The sequence below is a fragment of the Poecilia reticulata genome, linkage group LG16 (assembly GCF_000633615.1).
Source record: "Poecilia reticulata strain Guanapo linkage group LG16, Guppy_female_1.0+MT, whole genome shotgun sequence".
Classification (NCBI taxonomy): Eukaryota; Metazoa; Chordata; class Actinopteri; order Cyprinodontiformes; family Poeciliidae; genus Poecilia; species Poecilia reticulata.
In genome coordinates this window covers 11185056-11194068 of record NC_024346.1, presented here as the reverse complement: position 1 = coordinate 11194068, position 9013 = coordinate 11185056, and the positions used below count along the sequence as shown (strand labels likewise).

At 39.3% G+C, this 9013-nt stretch overlaps 1 protein-coding gene across 1 annotated transcript; it reads right to left on the bottom strand.

The window, feature by feature from the left end:
- Nucleotides 1-1396: 1396 nt before the first annotated feature.
- Nucleotides 1397-5920, bottom strand: cdc42ep5 (CDC42 effector protein (Rho GTPase binding) 5). The gene is made up of 2 exons (XM_008431571.2): nt 5770-5920; nt 1397-5125 (listed from the first exon to the last, which is right to left on the bottom strand). Exon 2 carries the CDS (start codon nt 5106-5108, stop codon nt 4221-4223), a length of 888 nt encoding a protein of 295 aa, XP_008429793.1. The 5' UTR covers nt 5109-5125; nt 5770-5920; the 3' UTR covers nt 1397-4220.
- Between the last annotated feature and the right edge of the window lie 3093 nt (nt 5921-9013).

The window sequence follows — 9013 nt, the reverse complement described above, 5'->3', positions numbered from 1 at the left end:
TCTGCTTTGTTTCTACTCTTAAAGAAAAATTAACTTCATGCTAAAACTTATTCATAGTGTACTTAGATCAGAAGAAATGAGTCAGTTTGCCTCGTCGGTGATTGGCGTAATCTAGCACAGTAAAATATTTTATTGGGATTTTAGTGGCTAGACCAACACACAGTAGTGTGTTTGTTTAATCTTTTTGGGTTTTTGTAATACTTAAATATTCGTATTCAGTCAATACTTTGCAGAACCAGGTTTTGCTGTAATTACAGCTGCTCTGATTGGTTGCTTTTCACATCTAGTGACTGAATCCTTTGCTAATTCTTTGCAAACTACCTCATTCGCAGTAAGATTGTGGAGCTGAATGATTGGCATAGATTTTCAAACCATTTCATACAGTATGATTTCATCTTCCACTGCCATTATTCTACATGAAGATGAATTTCCCCCCAGTTTCAAGTCTGTAGCAGTTTTCTCTGGGCATACGTCAGTTTTACCTCCATATAGAAATTCATAATCTCTGATCAGATGAAGGAAATCTATGCCCATGTCATAATTCTGCCACCACCATGTTTTACGGTGAGTTCGGGGTCATGTGTACTGTTGGTTTTTCTCTAAACGTACGGTTTATTGTTCTTATCTGATCACTTTCTTCCACATGTTTGCTCAGAATCTTTTCTTTCTTCTTTCTCTCAGTAATGTCTTTCTAGTTTCCACTTTTCCACAGAGGTCAGATTTGCATGGTGCACAATTAATGGTTGTCCCGTAACCACGGAGATCAGCTACCTTTACAAATCCAGGGAGCCATTTCTGTCCTCGCTTTTAATAACATTTGTATAGAGCCACTAAATCAGCATGGCCTTGAAGTTCACATTTGAAGCTCGTCTTGTTTTATGGTCAAATTAAATAACTATTTTATTTGCAGGAGTTCAAAGAAAAACCTTGAAGCAGAAATACTTTTTCTGCACTGTGGAAAACGGAGAATATAAAAGGATTTTGACTGATTAAAAAAGACAGAAGGAAAATAAATTATTGCACTATGTGTTATTTTGTTGTAGAAACTTTATGCAGATATATTTAGAAAATTGGTAAGAAAAAAACAAAAACCTCGGCTGCAGACTTGTGTTAACATATTCTCCAACCGGAGCTGTGGATCTCTGCAGCTCATCCACGATTTCCAGAAGTGTCTTGTTTTTATTTTTCTAACCTAACTCTGCTTTAAACGTCTTCACGACGTTCTGCCTGACCCGTCTGCTGTGTTTGTTCTCTTAAAAAACCTCTGAGCTCTTCACAGAACGGCTGGATTTGTGTTGAGATTAAACTGGACACAGGTGGAGTGCTGAACAACTTCTGATGTGGTTAGATGCACTGGATTTTATTCAGGGGTATTGTAATAAACTCAAATACACGCTAAACATTACAGATTTTTATTAATTTAGAAAATCATGCATCATTTTCCTTCCATTTCACTCGCGCACGACTTTTGTTGATCAACAGCTCAATGAAATATGCTGAATGTGACAAAATGAGGAACAACTGAGTGAATAATTTAAGGTGCTGCACTAAAATAAGAACACAAGAATCATTTAAGAGAAGAAAATTGTTTTGTGGCGCAATGTGATGACCGTCATCACATTGCACTACAAATAAAGTTACATAACTGTTCATTTTTAATTGGAGGTAACACTTTACAAGGCCTTTCCTTTCTTTGTGGCAGGAAACCTGGTATGTAGCCACCCCAGTCAAAGTGCCTAATTAAAATAGCTGACTCCTAATAAAGTGTAGAGCAGTTTGAGAAAGCATCTCAAACCCTCATATTACCCAAGCCTTGCATCAGAGAGGCAGTCAAAGCTGGTGCCAATAATAACTTTATTTTTACTGTAATGTTTTATTAAACCACAGGGTGACATTTCACAGGTTTTTTTAAACCAGCATTTTCAGCAGAAAGGTAAAATGGTATCTCCCTTTTACAGCATTTTTGCAACGAGCATTTAAGCCGAGAAAATTACGCAAGCAAAAAGTACAAAAATACAGTTTGTCCTGATTTATGAGTGACCTTTAAATCCCATGATTGTCTTCCTCTAACTAGAAAAAAAGATACCATTGCTACAGCCTGAAGGACAGCTTGGGGAGTTAAAAATAAAACCATCTCAGATGTGGTTTTGGTCAGAACCAGAAAACCTCACATTGCCAGATATGGAATGTGACAAATTCACAGTAACTCATTATCAACAACGCCTCTGTGGGCTGCAATGCTAAAGGCAAGGAGGCTGTTCTAAACATGCGATGCAGGACAAATAAGGATATAGCACAGTATGGAGTACAATAAGGCAAAGGATACAAGTCCCTTTAAGGCACATATAGGTAAAGGCCCGTGAACACAGCGCCGACTGCGTACAGACTATAAATTGGATATAAGAGTAGATTTAATCATAACAACCTGATCCATTTATCCTGAATCAAACTTTCCACAGAGCTTCAGTCTGGCAGCAAAGTTTCCAGCTGAATGAAGCGGATCAAAGTGCTACAAACTCTCCGCTGTTTGAGTGAGCAGATGATACAAAGTCTTGTTACCTTTGTTTAAACCGTATTTTCCAGTTGAGCAACATGTTAACTTGTGCGCCTTCGTTGGTTTATTTTAGCTTTACATTCAGATTGTTTCTGCTTCCCATTCAGCTGTAAAGTGGTAAATTAAGGAATGTGTTGTAAATACAGTATAAACCGGATCTTTTTACAGACGCTGGACAAAGACAAACTTTTTTTCCTTCATTATCTGACATTAAATCAGACTAGACGTTTTTTTTCCGCTTCAGATTCAGACATTTGCATACATTTCTTCAGTATTTGGTTTCTTTAAACAAGCAGTTTGCTGGAGTTTGGGCCCATTCTTCCTCACTGAACTGGTGTAACTGAGGCTTGCACCTTTTCAGCTCATCCCACTAATTATACAATCATGGCTTTGTGATGACCACTCCTGTGCATTAACTTTCTTTTCTTTCAGCCTGTTTTTTTTAATTAGGCGGTTATTGTTCATTTGAAACACCTATTTGTTCCCAAGCATTGACCTTTTGGTTGATGTCTTGAGATGCTGCCTAAATGTTTCCACATGTCGTTCATTTCTCATGATGATGACATCTATTTTATAGATTAGTCCCTCCTCCAGTAAACACTCGTACATCATACTGTCACCTCCTCAATTCAGGCTTGCAAGCTTCCACCTTCTTCTGTAATACGTTACGATGCTCATTCGGGCCAAGCGTTTAAATTTTAGTTTCATCAGACCACAGGACATTTTTACAAAGATTAGTTTCTTTATCCCTCAGGGCTTTGGCAAACTATAATTTAGCTCTTTAAATGGGAACTGTTACGCAAGGTTCACATTTTGTACTTCTATTTTGGTCTCGACTGTTTCTAAAAAGAGCCTAAGCACTTAAAAAAAACGCCCAGTAAAACGTTAATGTTCCCTGATGTCTAAAAAATTTGCTGTTTCAAAATCTTCTCAATGTAACGTCACAAATCAGTGGCTACAGACCCTCAGCAACCCCAGTGAAGCAAAGTCCGTTACCTAGCAACCCCTGCCAAAACCAGCCTATTGCCTAGCAACTCAAGTTGAGTTCCAACACCTTTGGTCAGCTGGGTTTACAGCTATATGCGCTGTACAATGGCTGCTGGAAAAGACAAGTGTTTTGTTGTCGACTTACCATCCAGAAACCGCTTGTTGCATTCTCATTGGTTATACAGGAGGCTCCACTTCTGCTTTTCAAAGTTGCACTATTGAATAGTTGCGCATCCGTTTTCCGCCATTTTCACGTATGTGTAAACATTGATTTTTGGGGGGTGTGGCCAGCAGATTTAAAGCGACAAGAGGCCCTAAAACAGCTCATTCTGCTCAAAATAGACAGAACTAATGAGACTAAAATCTCATTATCTAAGAATGATTTTGTGCAAAAAATGTAATAAACATGTTTTGTATAGCGCATTCATACCCTAAGCTGATCCAGGGACCGTTTTCACTGTGAATTATAATACTAATTTGAACAGCTTCGGTCAAAATCTCCACATGGCTGTTCATAAAAGCCATTATTATCAACCAAAGTTATTAAAACTGGAACGAAATGGTTTGATTTAATGTCAGACGGTGAGAAAAGAGGTTATGTTTCTTGTCATGGTGTATGTAAATATCTGGCTTCGACTGTATTTTCAAACTGTTCACATGGAATGTGAATACCTGTCCCCTATAGACCGATTTCATCATCGGACTCATCTTCAAACGAGTAGCCCCGTCCTTCCTCCTCCTCATCCTCCTCTGAATCAGTCTCTGAGTGGACGCCCTCTGACCTCCTCCTGTCCAGCTCGGTGACCCCGTTCGACTCTGAGCTGTGCGATGAAGAAGGACTGGGAGGCAAATCTGCGTTGTGGTTGCTCAACTCGGGTTCTCCCGCCGGACTCTTCCTCCTCCCGCTGTCGTCTCTCGCCGGGCTGTGGCATCCCAGCTGATCATCATCATCCTCGTCGTCGTGGAGGTCATAGGTTTGACCCTCCTCCTCTTCAGATGGCTGGCGGATGATCTCCTCTCGTTTGTCACTGAACCTCACCTTGGGTTTCAGCCCCCTGGACTTCAATCCGTTTTCGTCTGGTATCCTGCCGTCTTCATCCAAGCCGTTCCCGTTCACGGACATCTCCACATTCCCCCTGATTGCCTTCGTTTCCACCACCGATGTGTCACTCTTTGGGCTGAGCATGGCCTCCCCGTTGGAGCACAGCGACAAACTGTCCATCACCCCTAAAACGTCCCCAAGAATAGACGGACCCAGATCCAGATCCAGGTCCAGGTCCATGGTCAAGGAAGACACGGACTCCGAGTGCTGGAGCTGTGGGCTCTGTGGAGCATCCTCCCAAAGGTGGCCGTGGTTCACCGCCACCTCCGGGTCAGCAACCGGCAAGATCCCGGAACCACTCAGCTCGGAAGTGGTCGGACTGGGACCAGCGGTGGACAAGAAGGAGGTGTCTCCAAAGGCGTCGCCTCCCCTGCCGATGTGCATGGTGTGGCGAAAGTCCCCCAGGGGGGCGGAGATCATGGTGGGGTCCAGGCGGTGGGCCCGGGATGGTTTGTGGAGTGGCATGGCTTATGAGGGGAAAACTGTGGGTGGAGAAGGAAAAAATAAGGGGAAAGAAGACCGAGCTAAATGAGACATAACACACAGACACTTCCTGATAAGACGCGGCTGAGTTGTGTAATGCAGTATGGGAAACCTATGAGCCTTTTGGCAGTGGTCCGGCTGTGAAGGCCATGCTGAGACTTGCACTTGAAGCACACTGTGCAGCGTTAGCACATACTTTTCTCTGCCCTCAGGGCTGCTTGAAGACAAAAACAAGACTGTAACCTTCTCTACAAAATAGAAGACATCTAAACGTTTTACAGTCATGAAAAAACGGAGGTAAACCCCTAAAATAGCTTAAAAATTAGTTAAAACTGTAGATGTGAACTTGAACTTATATCTTTCTTATAATTAATAACCTAAAAATAACTGACGGACTCTGTAGTGTAAAGCGGGAGTGGGACTGAGTGAGTTAATATATCAGTAGAGGGGGCTTCAAGGCCCAGCCCTCTGCCGCTTTTTAAGTTTCCTAACACTTAAAAACATCTAAAAATTACATACACCGATTCTAAAGCACGAAGAATGGGTCTTAAATGTATTAAGAGAAACGTTTGAATCAACACAAAACTCCGCTTATCGACTGAGTTAACCAAGATTTACTGAAAGCGATTAAAAAAAAACTTACTTCAAATTGTTTGTTTTTCTTTTTTCTTGGCTCCCGCTGCAGTGTCCACCTTTTTCATTTGTCTTTTCGCTTTCCTCTCCTCCTTCCCAACTTTTCCCTCGCTCTTTTCTCGCCGTCGTATGCCTGTGTGAGTTTTTCTTTTTCTTTTTTTTTCCTCCTCCTTTCCAAAGGGATGGGCATGGACTGAGGAAGTGACGCGACAGGTTTTTTTTTTATCTCTCTCTTACTGGTAAGAGAGAAGAGCCGCAGCTGGTTTAAACCGGGTTTTCCGGATAGTTTGAAGGCACTCAAACGTATCACAGCGCTGTTAAATCAGTGCGTAATGACTTTATTTAGGTCAGAGTCTGTTTTTAACGTAATCAAATATATATTTATCCCTTTAGGATCCCTTGATGTTTTGTTTTTTGCACTTTATTATTTTTAAAACGTTGAGGTACATTCGTAAAATGTACACAATTTGATCAGGTTGAGTATTTTTGTGCTAATTTTTTTTCCATCAAATGTATTTTAAATTGAACAGAGCACTTAGTGCACCCTTGTTTTTAATACCCTGCCACTGCAATTTGATTTTTGTTTTTCTTTGGGTTTCTTTTCCATTCTCAGCGTTTCCCTTATTTTGTTTTCCACTATGTCAAATTTGTTTTTACATGTTTTGAAGTCTACAAATTTGTATGTATTGGACGGGAAGAAAATTTACTTTTTGGATTTTTAGCAACTTTGCAGAAACAAGATGGATCAAATTGAATGTTTTTGACCCTAATAAAAAAAATTTGTTTCAGGCCAGAGTTAGGCTTCTTTCACTACATCATCACCTTTGGTGAGGTCAAAAGACATTTATTATATATAAAAAAAACAAAAGACAAAGTATATTTAGACATTTTTCCATGATGATCTCTAAAATAACAGTTTTGTTTGTCCTGCGGAAACACATGGTGGACTAAACAAAGAGACCTCTGGGGTAAAACATTAGAACATTGCATTGTCCCTTAACATAGAAGGTGATTTTCCTGATTCCCCTTCATTTAATGAAAAGTGGCCTAGATATAAAAATAAACTTGAAAGAACAATAAAGTTGTAAAATCATCAGTTATGTATGTATTGTTATTATTCATTGTTAATAACACCCAAAACCACATTGTCACTTTTTGTTGGTTTTTTTATGTTAAAACCACAAACTCAGATGCATTTATTAACATTTTTGTAATAGAACATGGAAAAGTAGTGCAAAAGAGACACAAGTTTCAAGAAATAAAACTTTGAAAAGTGCTCTGTGTTATTACATTCAGACTTCATTACTCTGAAGTCAGGTTTATAGAATAAAATAATAATCCCAGGTCTGAACATCTCACAGAGCTCTGTTCAAAAGTTAAAATATCAAACCTACCAAGACATGGACCACCTCTAAAGAGCAATTCTTTTGTTTTATTGTTATTTTGAATATCCTATTGGGTTTTAGAACAAAAATACCTTTTAGAGAGGTAATGTAAACATGTACTGAAATGAAGCATCCTTTATTTTAGAACTTGAATGAAAAATTTGTATTTTTCATGATAGTGATCAATAGGAAGAACTATGTAAAAATTTTATTGCTTTTATAATTATCTCCATTCTGTTTATGGATGACCAAAACTGACATAATTTAAATTAAAAACAGTTGTTGGTCCTCCATATCTGTAGTGGAAGTTTTAAGCAAATAATGCATAAAAAAACGTAGAATTTGCCTTTTTATAAGCTTTATATTTTAAAACATTCCCCGTGTGATCTCAAACTGCAGGTTATGTGGAAAACAATGACGGCTCAAATCTGCTTAGAGTTCATTGGGGAGCGGAGAGAAGGAAGACATAGGAAGTCCTGTTTGCAGCTTCCAATAGGCTGTTGGGGATGCAGAAAACATGTGGAAGAAGGTGCTCTGGTTAGATAAGACCAAAACTGAACTTTCTGACCCACAGTGAAAGACTGAGTGTGGAGGAAAACTGCACATTTTGCATTTCAAACATTTTCTTGTGAAACATTGTGGTGGACCCATCATGCTGTGGGTGAACTTTTCTTCAGCTGGGAAGTAAAAGTCAGAGTTGTTGGGAAAGTGGATGGAGCTAAACGGGAGACAATTCTGGAATAAAACTTGTTAGAAGCCGCAGACGACATGAAATTGGGGTGGAGGTTAAACGTCCAGCAGGATAAGAATCTCTTAATGCAGCCAGAGTTACTTTGGAATTGATTAGATATGCTCGTGTGTTACAGTGGCCCAGTCAAAGTCCAGACCTAAAACAAACTGAAAGTGAGTTCACTCGTCACTCGATCTGACTTCGACTTCTCCAAAATCTACTGAACAGCTCTTGATTTAGATGCAAGACTGATGTATTTTTGTTTATTTTTTTTTCCAACTTCACTCTTTGTAAATTCTTACCTGGACATAAAATTTATCAGTATTTCCTTTTTTTAAATTTATTTATTTATTTTTTAACAAAACAGTACCCAACTTTTCTAAAAAAAAAAGAATAATAATAATCTGTTAAAATATTAATTCATACTTTTTGTACCCATTTGAAGCTGCAGGTTGCTAAATTAACCTGCACTGTGTGTGAATATGTTATTTAAATAAAAACATCCAAAAGATCCACAATAAAATATTTGGGAGAGGAGGAACTCAGTGTCAGTGGGTTCCCCTGATCTCTTAAACACAAATATGCAGACTGTGATTAGGCAACACAGGCTTAACAAACACATTTAATTACACTGTGAAATATTACGAAGGACTGGAGCAAAAATAAACTGCAATTATGTTGACATTCATGGAACGCAAGTCGTAGACGTCGAGGTTTTAACACGGCCACACCTAGTTGACTACATATTTTTAAAGGGTGGCTGCTTCATATTTAGTTAGCTGTACCCTTTAGCCAAAATGTTTTCTGGCAATCCTCAAGAGTACTGAGAAGAAGATGTGGAAGTGGGCCAACATTTTGAGATGTTTTATTTGTCTATTGTCCTGTGCTTTCAAGCTTCCTTCCATGGGTTAAAGAAACAAAAATCCCAGGTATTCAGACAATGGTACTCGGTGTTGAGTCACTGTTTGCTGGATCCTGTAACAAACACTCAGCATACTTGTGTGATGATGTAGTCGACAAGACAACATCAACCAGTCAGTCATTCATTCCCCAGGCACATGTTGTCAGTCACTGTGAAACAGGCAGGAAATTACACGAAAGCTGCTCCACTAAAATCAGACAGCGTTGCTCCCACAGAG